This window comes from Hyla sarda, chromosome 5, assembly GCF_029499605.1.
Source record: "Hyla sarda isolate aHylSar1 chromosome 5, aHylSar1.hap1, whole genome shotgun sequence".
Classification (NCBI taxonomy): domain Eukaryota; kingdom Metazoa; phylum Chordata; class Amphibia; order Anura; family Hylidae; genus Hyla; species Hyla sarda.
The window spans coordinates 15,701,774-15,727,930 of NC_079193.1; the positions used below are offsets into that span (position 1 = coordinate 15,701,774).

The window sequence follows — 26,157 nt, forward strand, 5'->3', positions numbered from 1 at the left end:
TGCTGGGTGATTGGTGCTGGGTGATTGGTGCTGGGTGCTGGGTGATTGGTGCTGGGTGATTGGGGATGGGTGCTGGGTGACTGGTTCTGGGTGATTGGGGATGGGTGCTTGGGGATGGGTGATTGGTGATGGGTGCTGGGTGATTGGGGATGGGTTCTGTCATATAGAGCTCAGGTGGGGGCATATAGGGGGAGATTTATTAAAACCTTTGCAGAGGAAAATCCTTCTGCAAAACGATCTGGTTGTTATGGACAACTGCACCGCTCTTTCTCTGCACAGGTTTTGATGAATCTCCTCTATAATACAGTATATTATAGGGCAGCTGTCACATGTTTTCTGTAAATAAGACTGACAGCACAGACAAAGTGTATATACACATGGCAGACCTTCATAGAAACTGTTCTTGACTCAATTTTACAAAAACACCAACTTTTATGGGCATAGGAATGTTGAGGAGGCCCGGCAGGAGTCCACTGTGTCCCTGGGCCGCAGCACATCTCCCCTGTGACGTCACTTTGCTTTCTGCAGAGTATTCCCATTAAGTCTGGCAGACGTTTTTTAAATTATGAAAAGTGCCCTCTTTTTTTACTTGAGCCCCTGCCCTTCAAAATGTCTGTGCACGTCCCTGGTGCATGGTATAATAAAGCTCTGGCACATGTGAACACACAGAACACACTCTCTCTTGCTCTGCCCCCCCCCCCCCCCCCCCATTCCAATGTGGGTATGGGTGGGACCCTCAGGACCCCCCACAATTGCTGGCATGGGATATGATCACACGTGTTAGAGCAAAGACTTCACCATTGCCAACATGTGCTCCCATTTAGGGTTTTTTTCTTTTCTTTTTTGCAATTAACCAATTTCAGTTCTATGTTTTTTTTTTCACCATTTTTTTTTTTTATGAAAAGAATATGTTTCCAGAGAATACAGAAAATACAGAATTGTGATATCTATAGCCCATAGTAAAGAAGACCAATCCACTGGACAACTAGTGGCCTTGTATCTAGAGAATGTCCATATAATGAAGACATGGTCCCACCCATGAACTGTATTGGTGCCTCCGATTGGTCAGTGGGTTCTCTGAGAGGTGCTCATATAATGAAGACCTGGTCCACCCATGAGCTGTGTTGGTGCTTCTGATTGGTCAGTGAGTTCTTTGAGAGGAGCCCATGTAAGGAATGGCTGGTCCCACCCATGAACTGTATTGGTGCCTCCAATTGGTCAGTGGGGTCTCTAAGAGGTGTTCATATACTGAAGACCTGGTCTCACCCATGAACTGTGCTGGTACCTATGACTGGTCAGTGGGTTCTCTGAGAGGTGCTCATACAATGAAGACTTGGTCCCACCCATGAACTGTGTTAGCATCTCTGACTGTTCAGTGGGTTCTCTGAGAGGTGCTCATATAATGAAGACATGGTCCCACCTATGAGCTGTGTTGGTGCTTCTGATTGGTCAGTGAGTTCTCTGAGAGGTGCCCATATAAGGAATGACTGGTCCCACCTATGAACTGTGTTGGTGCTTCTGATTGGTCAGTGAGTTCTCTGAGAGGCAGCCCATATAATGAAGACCTTGTCCCACCCATGAGCTGTGTTGGTGCTTCTTATTGGTCAGTGAGTTCTCTGAGAGGTGCCCATATAAGGAATGACTGGTCCCACCCATGAGCTGTGTTGGTGCTTCTGATTGGTCAGTGAGGTCTCTGAGAGGTGCCCATATAAGGAATGACTGGTCCCACCCATGAGCTGTGTTGGTGCTTCTGATTGGTCAGTGGGTTCTCTGAGAGGTGCTCATATAATGAAGACCTGGTCCCACTCATGAACTGTGACTTTGGGTTTTGTGTGTGATATCTCTATTATCATTTCATGTACAGTATGCAGCCTCTTATATATTTTATACTTACTCTAGTACAGTGTGTAAAAAGCTGTTAAATCCCAGGAAATCCCATACTTACTATGGACCCTTCTGAGAAAACCTAAGACATATGGGGCAGTTACCCCCTACGCCCAACCCCCCCCCCCCCCCCCCACGAACAAGTGTGCAGCATATTGAGGAAAACCTGGTGCAGGTCGCCCTCCTCGTGATAAATCTGATGAAAATGTGAACTTTCAGCTTAGGTCCCAGTCCTGGCAGCAGGCCCTATGATGTTGCCCCGGCACTAGGTAGAGCAGGTAGTGGTCTAATTGACCAGGGGGCACAACAGTTATGGCCATGCCCAACACAAGAGATACAGTACACTATGGGAGCTTCCTCCTCACACCACCTCTTCCATGGTATGGTAGAATTTATATAGGTAATTCTCTACACACTCACATTCCGGGGTCTCGTGTAGACCCTTTAATGGGTATAAGAGGACAGAGAAATGTATCAGACGATAACGTGATGGGGATCTGGGTGCTGAGCCCAAGAGCTTATACTGAGGTCAACAAAAACTTCAAAAACATATGTAGAACATTCTCATAGATGTGGGGCAAATGGGTTTGGTCTTTTGGAGGAGAACTTTTGGCCCATGTTTTCTTGAGATTGGTAAGGTCCATCCCTAACCCCCCCACCCCAATTGCATATGATAAAAATGTGTTTTCAGGGGGGGAAAAAATACAAAATGATGGATAATTTCCACTATTTTGTTATACATAGCCCATAGTTAAAAAGACATGAGCTTTGTTAAAGCCTCTGACTGGTCACTGGGTTCTCTGAGGGATGTCCATATAAGGAAGGCCTGGTCCCACCCATGAGGTGTATTGGTGCCTCTGATTGGTCAGTGGGTTATTTGAAAGGAGCCCATATAAGGAAGGCCTGGTCCCACCCATGAGGTGTATTGGTGCCTCTGATTGGTCAGTGGGTTATCTGAAAGGAGCCCATATAAGGAAGGCCTGGTCCCACCCATGAGCTGTATTGATGCCTCTGATTGGTCAGTTTGTTATCTGAAAGGTGCCCATATAAGCAATGCCTGGTCCCACCCATGAGGTGTGTTAGTGCCTCTAATTGGTCAGTGGGTTATCTGAAAGGTGCCCATATAAGGAAGGCCTGGTCCCACCCATTCAGTGTATTGGTGCCTCTGATTGGTCGGTGGGTTATCTGAAAGGAGCCCATATAAGGAAGTCCTGGTCCCACCCATGAGCTGTATTGGTGCCTCTGATTGGTCAGTGGGTTATCTGAAAGGTGCCCATATAAGGAAGGCCTGGTTCCACCCATGAGGTGTATTGGTGCCTCTGATTGGTCAGTGGGTTATCTGAAAGGTGCCCATATAAGGAAGGCCTGGTCCCACCCATGAGGTGTATTGGTGCCTCTGATTGGTCAGTGGGTTATATGAAAGGTGCCCATATAAGGAAGGCCTGGTTCCACCCATGACATGTAAAATAAAAGTGGACATAACTACCAAAGTAGAGGCCATAACAACTGCTATGGGGCCCAGTAACCTAAGAGGGCCAAAATTACTTCGGAAGAGCCACAGGAGGGGGAATATCAGTGTTATGGACACAATTATGTCAGTATAATCCCACAAATTGGTCTACAGCGGTCAACATTTTGTTGGTGTTACCCGGTGTTTGGGGGCGTCCTAAGGAGGTCTTGGGGCGGATCCTAAAGGTTTTCAATTTTAACAATTGAAAGATAAAGAGATGTGGATGTTTAGGAGAGGAGGAAGAGGGGGAGTGAGATGGAAAGGACCTCAATGTTTACGAAGGACCTTACGTTTTTGTTATACCCCGAAATCTGACTATACCCCACACTTGTCTTACCATGTACAGTTTCGCCATCTTCCTGTTTGTAACATCTGCAACGTCATCGCTGTCATCGCCCGCCGGGAGGGACGGCTTCTTACCCAGGACCTGAAAATAACAACATATCATGGATTGTTATAGGATATGGGATCAATTCTCTGATTTATAGATGGGGTGAGATGAATTATATTATGAGTTTTTATATAGGTGAGGTAGGTACATTCATGACCACCTCATGGCTCTGCCGACATCCTAGGAGATGTTTTTTATTTATATATAAGGTTGTTATAGAACAGTGTTTCCCAACCAGTGTGCCTCCAGCTGTTGCAAAACTACAACTCCCAGCATGCCCGGACAGCCTTCGGCTGTCCGGACATGCTGGGAGTTGTAGTTTTGCAACAGCTGGAGGCACCCTGGTTGGGAAACACTGTTGTAGACTATGAAGAGTTGAACTGCAGCAGAGCAGATACAGGACTGGCAGGAGACACGGGGGTCTGCAGTTGGAAAGCTGATTGAGGTACTAGATGCTGCTTTGGTTGTGACTTGAGGATGATAAACCATCACTATCATTAGTCTTACGGCGCCATTTGTTTCATTCCAGCACAGTTGCATCCATATGTTTCTTTGCTGTAACTGGGTCATGTGATTACCCATCTGACCCACAGAAAATCACAGCGTTTAATGTATCAGAGGAAGTGGTCAGACCTGGGTCAGCTGATTTTCTATAAAAAAACAGGATGACAGCATCACCGATCAGATCCTTTTTCAAGCTCCCAGACCCCTTCCCTCTAGTTCAATTTGTATATACTTCTATACACATATATTTTATACACCTCTCCTCCAGCTCTATCTGTATACTGCTGAGGGGATCATGATATATAGTATTTATACACTTCTCCTCCCAGCTCTATCCGTATACTGCTGCTATCTCTATGGGATCAGGATATATGGTAGTTATACACCTCCCCTCCAGCTCTATCTGTATATTGCTGCTATCTCTATGGGATAAGGATATATGGTAGTTATACACCTCTCCTCCCAGCTCTATCTGTATACTGCTGCTGCTATCTCTATATAAACAAGATATATTGTAGTTATACACCTCCCCTCCAGCTCTATCTGTATACTGCTGCTATCTCTATGGGATCAGGATATATAGTAGGTATACACCTCCCCTCCAGCTCTATCTGTTTACTGCTGCTGCTATCTCTATGGGATTAGGATATATAGTAGTTATACACCTCCCCTCCAGCTCTATCTGTATACTGCTGCTGCTGCTGCTATCTCTATGGGATCAGGATATATAGTATTTATACACCTCCCCTCCAGCTATATCTGAATACTGCTGCTGCTATCTCTATGGGATTAGGATATATAGTAGTTATACACCTCCCCTCCAGCTCTATCTGTATACTGCTGCTGCTATCTCTATAGGATCAGGCTATATAGTAGGTATACACTTCTCCTCCAGCTCTATCTGTATACTGCTGCTGCTATCTCTATATGAACAAGATACAGTATATAGTAGTTATACACATGGAGTAACATTTTACCGCAAATGTACAAATCACAGTAAAAACATAAACTTTTTGTCACACTTTTATAAAATTGCAGCTAAAGTGCTGTAAAAAGGTGTAAAAATTCTGTAAAATTCCAACATGTGAATACAGCCCGAAGACATCAAATCTTCATAAAACACCTAATACTATTATAGTTCAAATGACTTTAGCCTTCACAAACCTACGCATCAAAAATGCACATAATGAGAACTGACCTCAACCCACTTATGAGTTCACCTGGGTGAACTCCAACACCAGCAGCCTAATTTTAAGACCAGATGCAGTGATAAGACTACACCCCTTTCTCTCTGCAAAGCCAGAGGATTCGTCATAAATTCAAGCAGCATTGGGAAATCATTTAAACCATGGAATTGGAATCAGTATGGCTTAATATTCGCGCCTGCCACATCAGCTAAAAGAGGTAAGCACAAGACATACACAAGAACCTCTACATTATAAAAAAAATAGCCTATACTGCATTATAAAAGCAAATAAAAATTCTCTGAGTTCTCCTATAACTTCTTCCCCTATTTTTTTTTATTTTTTAGGTTTTTATTTTTTAGAATATTTTTCACTTCTTATATCTCTCCCCCATAACAGTTCCTCAAAATAGATGAGTTAAATACAGTATTTTATCAGCGAGGGCACAAAGTCTATGTTATACGTTGGCGTGGTGCGAGATAAGGAGCGCCCGGCAGCGGCTGATTGTTTTATGGATGACAGATGTCACATGACGGGCTCCACCATGACAACCGCTTTATGGCCTGGATAGTTATATGTTGTATACGGTGACATCATTGCAATGCTTAGACTGGGGGGGGGAGGTATTAGGGGGGCAATTGACTGAATTGGACCCACTATGGTAGTTTTTTCCAACCAGTGTGACTCCAGCTGTTAAAAAACTACAACCCCCTGCATGCCCGGACAGCCAAAGGCTGTAGTTTCGCAACAGCTGGAGGCACAATGGTTGGGAAACACTGGTCTAAAGTAAGGACAAAGATGGCTCAAACTGATACATTGTGACGAACCAATTAACAGGAAATCAAGTCAGTGTTTCCCAACCAGTGTGCCTCCAGCAGTTGCAAAACTACAACTCCTAGCATGCCCGGACAGCCGTTGGCTGTCTGGGCATGCTAGGAGTTGTAGTTTTGCAACAGCTGGAGGCACACTGCTTTAGAAACACTGGCCCAAAGTAAAGACAGAGATTGCTTTGAACTGATACTTTGTAACAAACCTATTAACAAGTTATCAGGTCAGTGTTTCCCAATCAGGGTGCCTCCAGCTGTTGAAAAACTACAACTCCCAGCATGATGTTTTTTTTATTCCTTGCTTAGACTTTGCGGTGCTTTGAGAGGCTAAAGTGATTGCATGGTCCATCTTTAGGGCTGAATTCCGCGAGCGGAGATTTCGCCTGGCGGGCGCCGCCGAAGATACTTCGGCACTAGGGCCGGGGGGGCACTGAGCCGTCACCATTGATGGCTATGCAGTGCTCGCGGAATCCGCGCAAAGAATGAACATGTTCTTTCTGTGCGCGGAACAAATTCAGCGGCGGAATTGTCCGCCGCGGAAATTCCGCAGTGTGAACGGGTCCCGCAGAGACCCAGTCACACTAATGTTAAGTTCACAACGCGGAATTCCGCCCGCGGGAATTCCATAGTGTGAACGCACCCTTAGGGTACGTTCACGCACGCTGATTTTTTTAGCGGGTTTTCCGCTGCGTATTTGAAAGTGGACGGGCTCTTCTCGGCTGGCCGCAGCAGATTTTCCGCGGCGGAATGTATACTGCGGAAAATCCGCCGCATGACCAATTGAAGTCAGTAGGGATTGTGGCGGATTTTCCGCAGCGTAAATTCCCCCCGCGGAAAATCTGCTGCGGTCAGCCGAGAAGAGCCCGCCCACTTTCAAATACGCAGCGGAAAACCCGCTTAAAAATCTGCGCGTGTGAACGTACCCTTATAGTGCAGTGTTTCCCAACCACAGTGCCTCCAGGTGTTGCAAAACTACAACTCCCAGCATGCCCGGACAGCCAGCGGCTGTCCGGGCATGCTGGGAGTTGTAGTTTTGCAACAGCTGGAGGCACCCCGGTTGGGAAACACAGCACTATAGAGATGGACCATGCAATCACTTTGGCCTCTCAATGCTTTGCAAAATCTAAGTAAGGAATAAAAAACATCATGTAGTGACAAAGAAACACATGATCAGTAAAACTAAATATTTACGCAGATTTAAACAAGAGACTACAGTAAATATGTTGTGCAAAGAGGAGTGTCCCTTTAAGTAGTTGCCAAACAGCACCTTGTATGTCAGCTACCTTGACCTTGACCTAGAAAAAAAGGGTCTATTGATTCACTTGGTGGGGTGGCCCAGCATGGCATCACAGCTGCAATCCAGTAGGGTGGTCGGGTGCAGGGGCGTATTTACCACTAGGCCAGTAAGGCCCAGGCCTAGGGCGGCAGTTTAATCGGGGCGGGAGAATACACACCTGCCTGCACTGATGTACATTGTGTGGTAGCTTGGGGGTGTAGGGTATATGGGGTGTAGCTGTGCGGTAACTAAAGGGTGTCTGGTTAACACCCTTTCTATTTGTGACGCCAGGGTGAGGGCTCCTCTGCAATGCTTGTCCTATCGCCACCCTTCCCAAAAGCGATAGGGAGGTATGATAGGGAGGTAATGTCCACAACCGGAGAGTTTGCTGAAACTTGTCGGAACTTTTACTGAAGATTTTATGCAAGCTTTATAACCGGAACAGTCTCTGTACAAGCAAAGTCTCTTAGAGATTGACAGTGGTTGGGACCTTAAGCGTTTTAGAGTCCGTAGACTGATATGCGCTGTTCCACTGGATTTAGGGGATTTAGTTGAGGTCCAGCAGTCACGCTAGCTTTAGCGGGGATTCAGTTTAAGACTCACGTTTTGAGTTCACGCTGAGGCCGGCAGGCTTCTGGCCTAGCTTGTCTTTGTAAGTTGCGCAGATCCGTCCTGATAGTCCGGCATCCACGAGAGCAGCAACCCAAGAGAGCGATCATTGGCTGCAGTCCCCTTATATGGGCAGGGGCTTAAGCTGATTGGTCCAGTACTTCTGTCAGTTATCTTTACACAGAGTTATAGGTAAACATGTGACCCAAGGACCTCCAAAGGTCCTCCAACATACTATAGAGGAATTAACATAGTCACATGACTGAAGGTCCTGCAACGCTACCAAGGTAAGCATACTTATATACATTATATTAAATATATACATTTAACATTACAAAATTTCATAAGGAAGAGGCGACTAGGGGCTGTCCCACCTGGGGGACCCTACCTGAACGTAGTAACTCTGACTTTGGGGACCACCATGCAAGGTACGGTATGAATACGGTACTGGGACACCACAATCCGAATCAGCAGAGGGCGCACATCAACTTAGATGACACTCTCCGACACTCCATTATAGTGCTGCTGCGCGGTGTCTAAGTAACTATATTTCCGTTTTATGTCTTTCGTTTAATGCATGCAATGAGATAACCACAGTGCAAAGGGTTAATGTCTTCACATGCATTACATTTCACAGGTGCTAGAGAGTAACAAGTCCAACCCTCCTCTCCAGGGGAACAGGACAGGCTCCAGAATGTTCTACTTAGTCCAGTGCCACGTGTCTTGTTTCTTAGCCCTGCCAATCCTGAGGAGACTACAGTAGTGATCCAAGGTAATGCTTAAAGCAGGACCGGCACTGCCTATAGGCAAAACAGGCAGCCGCCTAGAGCGCACTCTGGATGGGGGCGCCGCTCTGCCCACAGCAATAAAGTTAGCCAGCATCCGAAGCACCCGCCCATCCAGCAAAACCCCGCCACCCCAGTAGTAAGGACATTACATGAGGAGGAGGTTTGTTACAGTGTGTCACCCCAGTAGTAAGGAGATTACATGATGAGGAGGTTTGTTACAGTGTGCCACCCCAGTAGTAAGGAGATTACATGAGGAGGGGGTTTGTTACAGTGTGTCACCCCAGGAGTAAGGAGATTACATGAGGAGGAGGTTTGTTACAGTGTGTCACCCCAGGAGTAAGGAGATTACATGAGGAGGAGGTTTGTTACAGTGTGTCACCCCAGAAGTAAGGAGATTACATGAGGAGAAGGTTTGTTACAGTGTGTCACTCCAGTACTAAGGAGATTACATGAGGAGGAGGTTTGTTACAGTGTGTCACCCCAGTAGTAAGGAGATTACATGAGGAGAAGGTTTGTTACAGTGTGTCACCCCAGTAGTAAGGAGATTACATGAGGAGGAGGTTTGTTACAGTGTGTCACGCCAGTAGTAAGGAGATAACATGAGGAGGAGGTTTGTTACAGTGTGTCACCCCAGTAGTAAGGAGATTACATGAGGAGGAGGTTTGTTACAGTGTGTCACCCCAGTAGTAAGGAGATTACATGAGGAGGGGGTTTGTTACAGTGTGTCACCCCAGTAGTAAGGCGATTACATGAGGAGGAGGTTTGTTACAGTGTGTCACCCCAGTAGAAAGGAGATTACATGAGGAGGGGGTTTGTTACAGTGTGTTACCCCAGTAGTAAGGAGATTACATGAGGAGGAGGTTTGTTACAGTGTGTCACCCCAGTAGTAAGGAGATAACATGAGGAGGAGGTTTGTTACAGTGTGTCACCCCAGTAGTAAGGGGTTGAAGTGTGCAGCCAATGGAAGGGGTCAAGGGGCAGCAAAGAGCTTTTGCTTAGGGTGGCAAAAATCCTTGCACCAGGCCTGGCTAAAAGTTAGGCATACCCCCCTGTATAGGACATGTCACTAGTTCTTTCTGTAAGCAAGTGGTTTTTGAGCCCTGCTCCAGTCCTGCCAAGAGGACCGAATTCTTCTATATATTCCAGAAGGGATAGAGCTGGACAAGGACCATTCTGCCATTCTCATATTTCTCTGTTAGTGCCTGCCTGTCTACCAAATAATGGAGGACATCTATGGGTGCGATTCTCTAAGTGTCATGTCACAGAATAGGCTGAGAGTAAGTAAAGTGGAGTCTTTCTTATGCATCGCACCACAGTGTCCTGGAAGATCCTTGTCCAGTAGTTTTCGTATTTGTTTTATTCGATGGTCATATGTAGAGATTGGGTTTTGTCCTATTTGTCTTCTTGCGTTTACTTAGCTGAATAGAGACCAATATTGATTGTAGGAGTTCTCCAGAACATGGACACATATTAGCAGTCAGCTGCAAAACAGCAGTCGCTCAAACAATGTGACAAAAGCCGCCGCGGGGTCCGCCTCAAAGGTAAACACTTCTGGGGATAGATCAAGTTCCCACGTCGTAAGTGGCTTCGGAAATCAATTCCCTGCAGGTATCAATATGGAGGGGGGGGGGGGGTGGCAGGGGGTCATTCTAATAAGCCTAAGTTTCTACCTGTTTTTTTTGTGCATTTTCCCCCCGAAAAAATGCCAAAACGGCCCCCATGCGGCCAGATGTTAGCTTTAAATCAATGTGAAATTGCTAAATTCTTTTTCCACTTTGCATTTTTCAGCTTGTCGTTTTTTTTTTTCCATTCTTTTTTGTCGTTTTTTTTTTTTCATTCTTTTTTGGCGTTTTTCAGCTCCTTGGCGCTTTTGCAAAGTCGCAGCATGTTGAGCCTATGGCCTTTTTCCCCCCCATAGAAGTGCTGTATAGAGCCGCTCCTCATCTTTACTATATTATGGACGATTGCATCGGGTGTCAGGAGTGACACCCAGGAAGATCTGTCTATTAGTACAGGTACTACTACTCCCATCATGGAACAGTCTGTTCCATGCTGGGAGTAGTAGTACTACCTAAAAAAATTAAAAAATAAAGAAAAAAAAGTGAAACACACACACACACACTTTATTAAAAATGAATTAAAATTTTTATATAAAAAATATAAATTTTGTTTAATACATTTTTTTTCCCATCACTACTGCATTGCATCCTGGGTGCTTTCTCTGGTGTTTTTATTTCTTGCGTTTTTTTGCGCCACAAGAAAAACAAGTAGAAACTTAGCCTAACTCTCCAGGGATAGATCTCTTTATCCAGAATATAAGCAGCCCTGGTACTAAGCACCATGCAGAATTATTTTAGAATAAACCATCTTGTCAGCGGATAATGGGAGTTGTAGTTTTGCATTAGTTATAGACATATATAGCAGAGTCCAATAGACACCAAGTGTATGGTCAGTGTCACAATGTAGTACATATTACAGTCAGCAAATAGTAGATACATTGTTACTTTAATATCAAAGATCTCCACACTGATTACCCTCCTCCCCCCCCCCCCCCCCCCTATGTATATCGTTGTTTTGGTTATACTTGAGGTTAACAATGTGATTTCCCCACCAGCCCGCGTTGTTCTCTGCAGGCGTTGTCTGGAGAGGCTCCGGACTATGGCAGGAGCGCAAAACCAAATAAGAAGAGACTGGATTATATCCACCTTATTCATTTCTTCCTATTACTGAATCTCTGCTGCAACTAAGGCCTTAGGGCACTGTTTCCCAACCAGGGTGCCTCCAGATTTTGCAAAACTACAACTCCCAGCATGCCTGGACAGCCCTGGTTGGGAAACACTGCATTAGTGTATTGCACTACCTAGATATCCATTCACTGCACTAGACCACCAGGGATAATAGTTATAGTCCCTTTACAATATAAGACCACAGAAGGGTGGCATTAACAGAGATTGCTTTAACTGGTACATTGTAACAAACCTATTAACAAGTAATTAGGTCAGGGTTTCAGAGTGCCTCCAGCTGTTGCAAAACTACAACACCCAGCATGCCCGGACGCATGCACAGTGTGGACATCAGTGGGTCGGAAGTGCCCGTACTGTATAATGCGGGCGGAAGTATACGCCAGGATATGATGAATGAGCGAATACAATGTGGGACTGGTAAAACCCCTGTATTGCACTGACTGGTGTCTGGTAGCGCCCCCTACAGTACAGGGAGGTAGTACATGTTCTGTACTCTTTACCTGAATTACTGAAGTGTATGCACTGACTGGTGTCTGGTAGCGCCCCCTACAGTACAGGGAGGTATTACATGTTCTGTACTCTTTACCTGAATTACTGAAGTGTATGCACTGACTGATGTCTGGTAGCACCCCCTACAGTACAGGGAGATATTGCAGGTTCTGTACTCTTTACCTGTATTACTGAAGTGCATGACTGACTGGTGTCTGGTAGCGCCCCCTACAGTACAGAGAGGTATTACATGTTCTGCACTCTTTACCTGTATTACTGAAGTGTATGCACTGACTGGTGTCTGGTAGCGCCCCCTACAGTACAGGGAGGTATTACATGTTCTGTGTTCTTTACCTGTATTACTGAAGTGCATGCACTGACTGGTGTCTGGTAGCTCCTCCTACAGTACAGGGAGGTATTACATGTTCTGTACTCTTTACCTGTATTACTGAAGTGCATGCACTGACTGGTGTCTGGTAGTGCCCCCTACAGTACAGGGAGGTATTACATGTTCTGTACTCTTTACCTGTATTACTGAAGTGTATGCACTGACTGGTGTCTGGTAGCACCCCCTACAGTACAGGGAGGTATTACATGTTCTGTACCCTTTACCTGTATTACTGAAGTGCATGCACTGACTGGTGCCTGGTAGTGCCCCCTACAGTACAGGGAGGTATTACATGTTCTGTGTTCTTTACCTGTATTACTGAAGTGCATGCACTGACTGGTGTCTGGTAGCGCCCCCTACAGTACAGGGAGGTATTACATGTTCTGTGTTCTTTACCTGTATTACTGAAGTGCATGCACTGACTGGTGTCTGGTAGCGCCCCCTACAGTACAGGGAGGTATTACATGTTCTGTGTTCTTTACCTGTATTACTGAAGTGCATGCACTGACTGGTGTCTGGTAGCGCCGCCTACAGTACAGGGAGGTATTACATGTTCTGTGTTCTTTACCTGTATTACTGAAGTGCATGCACTGACTGGTGTCTGGTAGTGCCCCCTACAGTACAGGGAGGTATTACATGTTCTGTGTTCTTTACCTGTATTACTGAAGTGTATGCACTGACTGGTGTCTGGTAGCGCCCCCTACAGTACAGGGAGGTATTACATGTTCTGTGTTCTTTACCTGTACCAGGGTTACCTGCTGCTTTGGGCACCAGGTGAGGGCGACTCCATTTTCCTTTTTTTAGGACCTTGTGTACTGTACAGGACCCTGAAGAAGCTCCTGTTCTCTACATAGACCAGTGTTTCCCAAAGAGGTTGCCTCCAGCTGTTGCAAAACTACAACTCCCAGCATTCCGGGACAGCCTTTGGCTGTCCGGGCATGCTGGGAGTTGTAGTTTTGCAACAGCTGGAGGCACACTGGTTGGGAAACACTGCTCTAGGGACACTGGTTGGGAAACACTGACATAGACAGTGATTTACAGCTCCCAGCAGATCTTTATTACTTTTATATGGAAGGATTTGCTTTATTTATATTAGTTATCTACTTATTTATCTTTAATCCTCACTCTTTCCTATTTTTGGATGACATTTTGGTGGCTTCAGAACCAATTACCAGGTTTCCATAGAGTTCTGGTCTCAACATACAATGATTTCAACATACAATGGTCGTCCTGGAACCAATTAATATTGTAACTTGAGGGACCACTGTATATAGGATGGCAGAGGGCAGTATGGCACAACACCCCTGAGGACGTCACCATGGAGTGACAAAACATGTTGGGTCCTTGGTTATCCTGTCCTGCATTGCATGTCCAGCTGCTCCTCTGTTTGTGGTTTGCTACCTCTTATTTGATTTATGCTATATATATATATATATATATATATATATATATATATATATATATATATATATAATTCTCTTTGTGCACTGTGGGTATTATTTACGTTGATGTTTATATTATACAGAATGCACTGTGTCACTTTAGATTAGCAGCCATTATTACTATTGGAGGACAGGATGCTGTACTTTGCTCTGTTTGAGCTTTTTAATTGTTTTTAACTGCCCTTGTGTTTTTGTATATATATATATATATATATATATATATATATATATATATATATATATATACACATTTCTTTCTTTAACTGCTTTGTCATAATAAAGAGATTACACTTTTTTTTTTTTATATCAACTGGCTCCAGAAAGTTAAACAGATTTGTAAATTACTTCTATTAAAAAAAATCTTAATCCTTTCAATAATTATCAGCTGCTGAAGTTGAGTTGTTCTTTTCTGTCTGGAAACAGTGTTCTCTGCTGACATCTCTGCTTGTCTCGGGAACTGCACAGAGTAGAAGAGGTTTGCTATGGGGATTTGCTTCTACTCTGGACAGTTCCCGAGACACGTGTCATCAGAGAGCGCTTAGACAGAAAAGAACAACTCAACTTCAGCAGCTCATAAGTGCTGAAAGGATTAAGATTTTTGAATAGAAGTAATTTACAAATCTGTTTAATCTTCTGGAGCCAGTATATATATATATAAATATATATATATATATATATATATATATATATTAAAGTTTTTTCCTGGAAAACCCCTTTAGCAGAACTGAGCTGCAATACCAGACACCACCCATGGACAAGTGTGGCGCTGTTTTTTTTTTTTTTTTTTTTATAAAAAAAAAAGCAACTTTTAAATTTTTTGTAATCCTGGCAAACCCCTTTGACTCCTCAGATGCTGAGATTAATAGTGACATTGGCACCTATGTGGTCTGACAGAGCGAGGGGGCTCATGGGGCGATGATGGGCTGCTATAGAAAACAAGGGGTTATCCAGTATAGAAAAACATAGCTGCTTTTCTCCAAAATCAGCACCACCCCTGTCCTCAGGTTGTGTGTGGTATTACAACTCATCCCCATTCACTTCATTGGAATTGGGCTTCAGTACCACACACAACCTGAGGACCAGAGTGGCGCTGTATCTGGAGCGGAGCAGCTATGTTCTTCTAATCCTGATGACCCCTTTGTCCACCATGTCCAGTATTGCAGAGTAATATAGATGATCTCAGGATCAGCACCGATCTGGTACGCAGCCCCCAATGCCCACCCTCCCTACCAGCCTTTATAATAGTGGAGTGCCCCTTTAATTGCAGGGTCCAGGCAGCTCTGCAGGGCGTATGAAGTCATTAATATACATAGACGTGTGTCATCTCATAAAACAAAAGAGTCTTCATCTGCCAAACCAAAAGGATTATCTGTGCGGCAGCCACTGAATGCTGCACAGTACAACTTCTCCTCTGTCCCTAGAGATCACCTTTCAGCCTTTCTCACTTTTATATAATATAAATGCACAGTACCACTTCTCTGCATTCAAGGAAGGATTCTCATCACATTACTACTTTCTATTCAAAGCACAGTATAACTTCTCTTCTTTGTGTTAGACCTGGTTATCAGCATGCTTCATGCACAGTATCACTTCTCTTCTTTGTATTAGATGTAGTTATCAGCATGCTCCATGCCCAGTATCACTTCTCTCCTTAATGCTTGGTGTAGTTATCAGCATGTTTGATGCACAGTATTACTTCTTTGTGTTAGATGTAGTTATCAGCGTTCTACATGCACAGTATCACTTCTCTTTGTGTTAGATGTAGTTATCAGCATGCTCCATGCACAGTATCACTTCTCTCCTTAATGCTTGGTGTAGTTATCAGAATGTTTGATGCACAGTATTACTTCTTTGTGTTAGATGTAGTTATCAGCGTGTATCAGTGTGTATATTATGCACAGTGCCACTTCTCTTCTTGATGATACATTTAATTATCAAGCTGCTTATGCACAGTACCACTTCTCTACTAATTCTCAAAATGCTTCTATTGAGTATGCACAGTATCACAACTCTATTTTTGTGTTGCAGGTGATTTCTGGAATGCTTAAATTAAATATGCACAGTACAACTTCTCTTGTACCTTTTACATGTAATTCTCAGAATGCTTCAATTAAGTAAGCACAGTATTACTCCTTGTATATGTGTTGCATGCGATTCTCAGCATGGTTATATGGTATATGCACAGTACCACTTCTCTTGAATCTGTTACGTGATTCCTGGAATGTTTATATTAAATATGCACAGTACCACTCCTCTTGTACCTTTTACATGTGATTCCTGGCATGTTTATACAGTATACAGGGCTGGTTCTGCCTATAGGCAAAATAGGTAGCGGCCTAGAGCGCCGACTTGATGGGTGTGTCACCCCAGTAGAAAGGTGATTACATGAGGAGGAGGTTTGTTACAGTGTGTCACCCCAGTAGTAAGGAGATTATATGAGGAGGAGGTTTGTTACAGTGTGTCACCCCAGTAGTAAGGAGATTACATGGGGTGGAGGTTTGTTACAGTGTGTCACCCCAGTAGTAAGGTGATTACATGAGGTGGAGTTTTTTTTTACAGTGTGTCACCCCAGTAGTAAGAAGATTACATGAGGAGAAGGTTTGTTACAGTGTGTCACCCCAGTAGTAAGGAGATTACATGAGGAGGAGGATTGTTACAGTGTGTCACCCCAGAAGTAAGGAGATTACATGAGGAGGGGGTTTGTTACAGTGTGTCACCCCAGTAGTAAGGAGATTACATGAGGAGGAGGTTTGTTACAGTGTGTCACCGCAGTAGTAAGGAGATTACATGAGGAGGAGGTTTGTTACAATGTGTCACCCCAGTAGTAAGGAGATTACATGAGGTGGAGGTTTGTTACAGTGGGTCACCCCAGTAGTAAGGAGATTACATGAGGAGGAGGTTTGTTACAGTGTGTCACCGCAGTAGTAAGGAGATTACATGAGGAGGAGGTTTGTTACAGTGTGTCACCGCAGTAGTAAGGAGATTACATGAGGAGGAGGTTTGTTACAATGTGTCACCCCAGTAGTAAGGAGATTACATGAGGTGGAGGTTTGTTACAGTGGGTCACCCCAGTAGTAAGGAGATTACATGAGGTGGAGGTTTGTTACAGTGTGTCAACCCAGTAGTAATGCGGTTCGTGTCAAAGGGCAGCAAAACTAGCTTTCGCCTAGGGTGGCAAAAATCCTTGCACCAGCCCTGACAGTATATGCACAGTACCACTTCTCTTGAATGTTTTACATGTGACTCCTGACATGCCTATATAGTACATTACACGTAATTCTCAGCAGGTTATACTATATATGCACAGTACCACTTCTCCTTTGTGTTATAATAGTTTCTATGCACAGCACCACTTCCCTTATACGTGTGTGTTGATTTCAGTATGCCTATATACAGTATATGCACAGTACCACTTCTCTTGAATGTTTTACATGTGACTCCTGACATGCCTATATAGTACATTACATGTAGTTCTCAGCAGGTTATACTATATGTGCACAGTACCACTTCCCTTATACGTGTGTGTTGATTTCAGTATGCCTATATACAGTATATGCACAGTACCACTTCTCTTGAATGTTTTACATGTGACTCCTGACATGCCTATATAGTACATTACATGTAGTTCTCAGCAGGTTATACTATATATGCACAGTACCACTTCCCTTATACGTGTGTGTTGTTTTCAGTATGCCTATATACAGTATATGCACAGTACCACTTCTCACCTTCTATGTGTTATATTGTATATGCACAGTAACATTCTTCTTCTACTGCAGTATTTCCAAACCAGGGTGCCTCCAGCTGTTGCAAAACTACAACTCCCAGCATGCCCGGACAGCCAAAGGAGTTGTAGTTTCGCAACAGCTGGAGGCACCCTGGTTGGGAAACACAGTTGTACTGGGCACCAATGGGATTTTACTGTCCTGGAATTCCAGATCACAATCCTTATTATGTAACCGCACAGGAACCTTCATACTGCACAAAGCTTTCCCTCTGCCATCTTGGCACGTTTCCTGGGGCAATGAGTTCCCAGTTGGCGCTGATGTGCCAGGGTCTGAGCCCGGTGCAGGATGCAGACCAGAGCTTGTGGAAATGGGCCAGTGTTTCTAAACCAGTGTGCCTCCAGCTGCTGCAAAACTACAACTGCAAGCATGCCCGGACAGCCAACGGCTGTCCGGGCATGCTGGGAATTGTAGTTTTGCAACCGCTGAAGGCACCCTGATTAGGAAACACTGACTTGATTACCTGTTAATATTTTTGTTACAATGTATCAGTTTGAGCCATCTCTGTCCTTGCTTTAGACCAGTGTTTCTCAACCAGTGTGCCTCCAGCTGTTGCAAAACTACAGCCTTTGGCTGTCCAGGCATGCTGGGAGTTGTAGTTTTGTAACAGCTGAAGGCACCCTGGTTAGGAAACACTGACTTGATTACCTGTTAATAGGTTTGTTACAATGTATCAGTTCAAGACATCTCTGTACTTACTTTAGACCAGTGTTTCCCAACCAGTGTGCCTCCAGCTGTTGCAAAACTACAGCCTTTGGCTGTCCGGGCACGCTTGGAGTTGTAGTTTTGCAACAGCTGGAGGCACACTAGTTTAGAAACACTGGCCCAAAGTAAGGACAGAGATTGCTTGAACTGATCCTTTTGTAACAAACCTATTAACAAGTTATCAGGTCAGTGTTTCCCAATCACGGTGTCTCCAGCTGTTGCAAAACTACAACTCAAAGCATGATGTTTTTTATTCCTTGCTTAGACTCTGCGGTGTTTCGAGAGGCCAAAGTTATTGCATGGTCCATCTTTATAGTGCAGTGTTTCCCAACCAGGGTGCATCCAGCTGTTGCGAAACTACAACACCCAGCATGCCCGGACAGCCTTTGGCTGTCCGGGCATGCTGGGAGTTGTAGTTTTGCAATAGTTGGAGGCACCCTGGTTTAAAAACACTTTTCTGGGGCAAGGATTCAGGTTGTAGCCCTAGTTATGGCTTGTTGGCTCATCCTTAAAGGTGTACTCCAGTAAAAAACATGTTTTTTTTTTTTTTTTTTCTTAATCAACTGGTGCCAGAAAGTTAAACAGATTTGTAAATTACTTCTATTTAAAAATCTTAATCCTTCCAATACTTATCAACTGCTGTATGCTTCACAGGAAGTTCTTGTCTTTTCAAATTTCCTTTCTGTCTGACCACAGTGCTCTCTGCTGACACCTCTGTCCATATCAGGAACTGTCCAGAGTAGGAGCAAATCCCCATAGCAAACCTCTCCTGCTCTGGACAGTTCTTGACATGGACAGAGGTGTCAGCAGAGAGCACTGAGGTCAGACTGGAAAGAAATTCAAAAAGAAAAGAACTTTCTCCGTAGTATACAGCAGCTGATAAGTACTGAAAGGATTAAGATTTTTAAATAGAAATAATTTACAAATCTGTTTAACTTTCTGGCACCAGTTGATTTAAAAAAAAAAAAATGTTTCCAATGAAGTACCCCTTTATGGCAAATGCCCTCATGTTTTCACTAAACCGCCACAATATACGGCCCCATAGTGTTCTACCGCACCATGGCCAGGGTCTTGTAGTTTTCCCTCGGCTATGATAATCGGGCTGACTATAAAAAGGATTAGATTAACTGACTGGGCAGCTGTGCATTGGATGGTGCTGTTATTTAGGAACTATATAGTGGTCATATTTCAACTCTATATGGCAGTATTATTTAGTGATATACGGTTCTATTATTGTTGCAACAAATTGCAGTATTATTTAGGCTCTGGACACTGCAGGTAGGAATTACTTAGGTTCTAAATAATACTCTTGGAACATTGATGCCCATTAATACTCTTTATGGCGATATTATATGTGGAGAATATATGGCGGTGTTATTTAGTGCTCTATGTTTCTATTACTCTTGCAGTAAATTGCATTATTATTTCGGCTCTGGGTATTACATGTATTACTTTGGTTCTGTATTATACTCTCTGGACGCTGATGCTTATTAATGCTCCTTATGGCGGTATAATTTGTGCTGAATATGGTAGTGTATATACTTTTTACTATATACTGTTATCAGTGAGTTATTATAAAGCACATGGGCAGCACAACATAGCGGAATGACCATTGACCCTGATCTGCACAGGTGACGAAAGCAGCTCTATTGACAGCGACTTGTTGATGGTTTCCAGGTAAGAGAAAATATTTTCTTTTTATAGCCCTAAATACTTCTGCACCCAAACAGAAAACAAAAAAAGAACTTGTGAAAAATGATTCACTTTATGTCAAGGATGAGGTGAGAAGACAGAAACGGTAAAATCTCACACGCTGTGCGGCCAGAAAATACAAGAAGTGTCTATTCCCTTCGTCTACTCCGCAAGTGGTGCTATGACTGTGAAAGACATGGAGGAGGGCTTAGCTCTGAGTGTGTCACACTATGGATTCTCTACTGTAAGAGCAGTCACACTATGGAATCTCTACTGTAAGAGCAGTCACACTATGGAGTCTATACTGTAAGAGCAGTCACACTCTGGATTCTCTACTGTAAGAGAAGTCACACTATGGATTCTCTACTGTAAGAGCAGTCACACTATGGATTATCTACTGTAAGAGCAGTCACATTATGGAGTCTATACTGTAAGAGCAGTCACACTATGGATTCTCTACTGTAAGAGCAGTCACACTATGGACTCTATACTGTAAGAGCAGTCACACTATGGATTCTCTACTGTAAGAGCAGTCACACTATGGAGTCTATACTGTAAGAGCAGTCACACTATGGAGTCTATACTGTAAGAGCAGTCACACTATGGAGTCTCTACTGTAAGAACAGTCACACTATGGAGTCTCTACTGTAAGAACAGTCACACTATGGAGTCTATACTGTAAGAGCAGTCACACTATGGAGTCTACTGTAAGAGCGGTCACACTATGGAGTCTATACTGTAAGAGCAGTCACACTATGGAGTCTATACTGTAAGAACAGTCACACTATGGAGTCTATACTATAAGAGCAGTCACACTATGGAGTCTATACTGTAAGAACAGTCACACTATGGAATCTCTACAGTAGGAGCAGACATGCTATGGAGTCTCTACTGTAAGAGCAGTCACACCATGGAGACTCTTCTGTTAGAGAAGTCAAACTATGGAGTCTATACTGTATGAGGAGTCACTCTATGGAGTCTATACTGTAAGAGCAGTCACACTATGGAGTCTATACTGTATGAGCAGTCACTCTATGAAGTCTATACTGTAAGAGCAGTCACCCTATGGAGTCTATACTGTAAGAACAGTCACACTATGGAATCTCTACAGTAGGAGCAGACATGCTATGGAGTCTCTAATGTAAGAGCGGTCACACTATGGAGTCTATTCTGTAAAATCAGTCACACTATGGAGTCTCTACTGTAAGAGCAGTCACACTATGGAGTCTCTACTGTAAGAACAGTCACACTATGGAGTCTATACTGTAAGAACAGTCACACTATGGAGTCTATACTGTAAGAGCAGTCACACTATGGAGTCTATACTGTAAGACCAGTCACTCTATGGAGTCTCTACTGTAAGAGCAGTCACACTATGGAGTCTATACTGTATGAGCAGTCACTCTATGGAGTCTATACTGTAAGAGCAGTCACACTATGGAGTCTATACTGTATGAGCAGTCACACTATGGAGTCTCTACTGTATGAGCATTCACTCTATGGAGTCTATACTGTAAGAACAGTCACACTATGGAGTCTATACTGTATGAGCAGTCACTCTATGGAGTCTATACTGTAAGAGCAGTCACACTATGGAGTCTATACTGTATGAGCAGTCACTCTATGGAGTCTCTACTGTAAGAGCAGTCACACTATGGAGTCTATACTGTATGAGCAGTCACACTATGGAGTCTATACTGTATGAGCAGTCACTCTATGGAGTCTATACTGTAAGAGCAGTCACACTATGGAGTCTATACTGTATGAGCAGTCACTCTATGGAGTCTATACTGTAAGAACAGTCACACTATGGAATCTCTACAGTAGGAGCAGACATGCTATGGAGTCTCTACTGTAAGAGCGGTCACACCATGGAGACTCTTCTGTTAGAGAAGTCAAACTATGGAGTCTCTATAATAAGAGCAGTCACAGTATGAAGTCTCTACTATAAGTGTAGACATGCTATGGAGTCTCTACTATAAGTGTAGACATGCTATGGAGTCTCTACTATAAGAGCAGTCATGCTATAGAGTCTCTACTGTAAGAACAGTCACGCTATGGAGTCTCTACTGTATGAGCAGTCACACTATGGAGTCTCCACTGTAAGAGCAGTTACACTATGGAGTCTCCACTGTAAGAGCAGTCACACTATGGAGTCTCCACTGTAAGAGCAGTCACACTATGGAGTCTCTACTGTATTGGCAGTCACACTATAGAGTCTCTACTGTAACAGCAGTCACACTATGGAGTCTCTACTGTAAGAGCAGTCACACTATGGAGTCTCCACTGTAAGAACAGTCACACGATGGAGTCTCTACTGTAAGAGCTGTCACACTATGGAGTCTATACTGTAAGAGCAGTCACACTATGGAGTCTCTGCTGTATGAGCAGTCAAACTATAGAGTCTCTACTGTCACAGCAGTCATACTATGGAGTCTCTACTGTATGAGCGGTTACACTATGGAGTCTATACTGTAAGAGCAGTCACACTATGGAGTCTATACTGTAAGAGCAGTCACACTATGGCGTCTACTGTAAGAGCAGTCACACTATGGAGTCTATACTGTAAGAGCGGTCACACTATGGAGTCTATACTGTAAGAGCAGTCACACTATGGAGTCTCTACTGTAAGAGCGGTCACACTATGGAGTCTATTCTGTAAGAACAGTCACACTATGGAGTCTATACTGTAAGAGCAGTCACACTATGAAGTCTCTGCTGTATGAGCAGTCAAACTATAGAGTCTCTACTGTCACAGCAGTCACACTATATAGTCTCTACTGTATGAGCGGTTACACTATGGAGTCTATACTGTAAGAGCAGTCACACTAAGAAGTCTATACTGTAAGAGCAGTCATGCTACGGAGTCTCTACTGTAAGAGCAGTCACACTATGGAGTCTATACTGTAAGAGCAGTCACACTAAGAAGACTCTACTGTAAGAACAGTCACACTAAGAAGACTACTGTAAGAGCAGTCACGCTATGGAGTCTATACTATAAGAGCAGTCATGCTATGGAGTCTATACTATAAGAGCAGTCATGCTATGGAGTCTCTACTGTAAGAGCAGTCACACTATGGAGTCTATACTGTAAGAGCAGTCACACTAAGAAGACGCTACTGTAAGAACAGTCACACTAAGAAGACTACTGTAAGAGCAGTCACGCTATGGAGTCTATACTATAAGAGCAGTCACACTATGGAGTCTATACTGTAAGAGCAGTCACTCTATGGAGTCTATACTGTAAGAGCAGTCACACTATGGAGTCTATACTGTAAGAGCAGTCACACTATGGAGCTTCTGCTGTAAGAGCAGTCACACTATGGAGTCTATACTGTAAGAGCAGTCACACTATGGAGTCTCTACTGTAAGAGCAGTCACACTATGGAGTCTATACTGTAAGAGCGGTCACACTATAGAGTCTATACTGTAAGAGCAGTCACACTATGGAGCTTCTGCTGTAAGAGCGGTCACACTATGGAGTCTATACTGTAAGAGCGGTCACACTATGGAGTCTACACTGTAAGAGCGGTCACACTATAGAGTCTATACTGTAAGAGCAGTCACGCTATGAAGTCTATACTGTAAGAAAGGTCACACTATGGAGTCTATACTGTAAGAGCAGTCACACTATGGAGTCTATACTGTAAGAGCAGTCACGCTATGAAGTCTATACTGTAAGAAAGGTCACACTATGGAGTCTATACTGTAAGAGCGGTCACACTATGGAGTCTATACTGTAAGAGCAGTCACACTATGGAGTCTATACTGTAAGAGCAGTCACACTATGGAGTCTATACTGTAAGAGCAGTCACACTATGGAGTCTATACTGTAAGAGCAGTCACACTATGGAGTCTATACTGTAAGAGCAGTCACACTATGGAGTCTATACTGTAAGAGCAGTCACACTATGGAGTCTATACTGTAAGAGCAGTCACACTATGGAGTCTATACTGTAAGAGCAGTCACACTATGGAGTCTATACTGTAAGAGCAGTCACACTATGGAGTCTATACTATAAGAGCAGTCACACTATGGAGTCTATACTGTAAGAGCAGTCACACTATGGAGTCTATACTGTAAGAGCAGTCACTCTTTGGAGTCTCAGATGTTTTTTTTGATAGTGTAACCTAATAGTTTGGAAACTATAAGCATTTTGTGACATATGCACTTCTGACTTGATTTTAGCTCAGTTTGGCAGACATATAGTAAGTGATGCAACCGTCACACTCATATCTGTATACAGACAAACCTCAGCACATTGACTCACTGCTGCACGCTATAACCTACCGCACGCTATAACCTACTGCACGCTATAACCACATGACCAATGCCAGTCTCCATATGTCTGCGGTGATCAGACTGATACTAGATGTATTTCCTGCAGAACTGATTATTCATCTAGAAACGACTGAAAATACTATAAAATCCTAGAACTTCATATAGTGCACGGACTACAATGGGGTTGATTCGAGGGGATGTGGCATTTCGGAATAAACCTGGTTCCTTAAACATTACATTGTGTTGTGGACATTTTCTTATGAAATACAATTTGGAATCTGTCAGGTTTGAGCAAAAGTTTCCTTAAAAACACAGATCAGTTTTCTCTTATGTGCAGTACCGTTTTTCACCATTATTTTGGAGAAATAATTAGCATAGAGTCCAAAGCAACAGCGCCCCCCATATTAAAATTTTAAATGTAAATCAATCTTTTTTTTTTCCTAGGTCCAATCTAGGCTTAGAGCACCCCCGGGACAATACGTTTTTAGGCTAAGTTCACACTGCGGAATCTTCTGAAGGAATTTCCACCGGAGATCCCACAGGTAATGCTTGGACTGCACGGATTGCATTGCCGTCTCGATAGACAGCAATACATCCCTGAGTGGATCTTTTGGCAGATCTGCTCAGAAATGCATTTCCATCACTGGGGATGGCAATGCAATCCGCGAGGTCCTAGCACTGCCTGCAGAATCTCCGGCGGAAATACCGTCTCGAGTTTTTGCATTGTGAACCCGGCCTTAAAGGGATACTCCGCCCCTAGACATCGTATCCCCTTATCGCTCTTGTCCTGCAGCTGGGACTCCTGCAATCTCTGTGCAGCAACCGCTGATCGTTTAGAATTCTGGGTGCGGGCGGCGGAGGTCGTGACTTCATGGCCACGCCCCTCGGGATGCCACACCCCCTCAATGTAAGTCTATGGGAGCGGGCGTGTGAATGGGACCAAGTTGTAATACCACACACAACCTGAAGACAGGGGTGGCGCTGTTTTTTTTTTTTTTTTTTTTTAAATGAGCTGGTTTTCTATTTCTAAATGTTCCCTTGCAACATTTTGCCATATTTTTTTTTTTTATAAACATCCAACATTATAATTAATTAATTTAAATACCTTGGTTAATTCGTTGGGTTCGCTCCCTTCTTCCACCACCACCAGCTGCGCCCGTCCCTTCCTCTCGTTGTCGCGTATTCCATTCGCCACTTGCATAGCCTTAAAGCGTTCATACTTGTTGGCTGTCGATCCGCACCACTGGTATATCACCTGCAGGGAAGGAGTGTTGTATTAGTACACAATGTTGTGCTGCATCATCTCACCACAATTACTTTTTTTTATTTTTTGTGCAGATGTAGCAGAGCTGTGTTTGTCCTTTCGTACAATTTAAAGGGGTACTCCGGTGAAAACCTTTTTTCTTTTAAATCAACTGGTGGCAGAAAGTTAAACATATTTGTAAATTACTTCTATTAAAAAATCTTAATCCTTCCTGTACTTATTAGCTGCTGAATACTACAGAGGAAAGTCTTTTCTTTTTAGAATTCTCTCTGATGACATCACGAGCACAGTTCTCTCTGCTGACATTATTATAATAATAATAACACTTTATTTATTGTTGTCCTTAGTGGGATTTGAACCCAAGTCCCCAGCAATGCAAGGCAGCAGTGCTAA

The 26,157-nt window shown here is 43.6% G+C and overlaps 1 protein-coding gene across 1 annotated transcript in view; it reads right to left on the minus strand.

Annotated features, from left to right (window-relative positions):
* Positions 1 to 26,157, minus strand: part of LOC130272905 (scinderin-like) — a 154,461-nt gene that overhangs the window by 56,578 nt on the left and 71,726 nt on the right. Inside the window, exons 4-5 of the mRNA XM_056518912.1 lie at positions 25,606 to 25,755; positions 3,732 to 3,821 (exon numbers count right to left, since the gene is read on the minus strand). Of these exons, the coding sequence (XP_056374887.1) occupies positions 3,732 to 3,821; positions 25,606 to 25,755 (240 nt within the window). The remainder of the gene's footprint in view (positions 1 to 3,731; positions 3,822 to 25,605; positions 25,756 to 26,157) is intronic.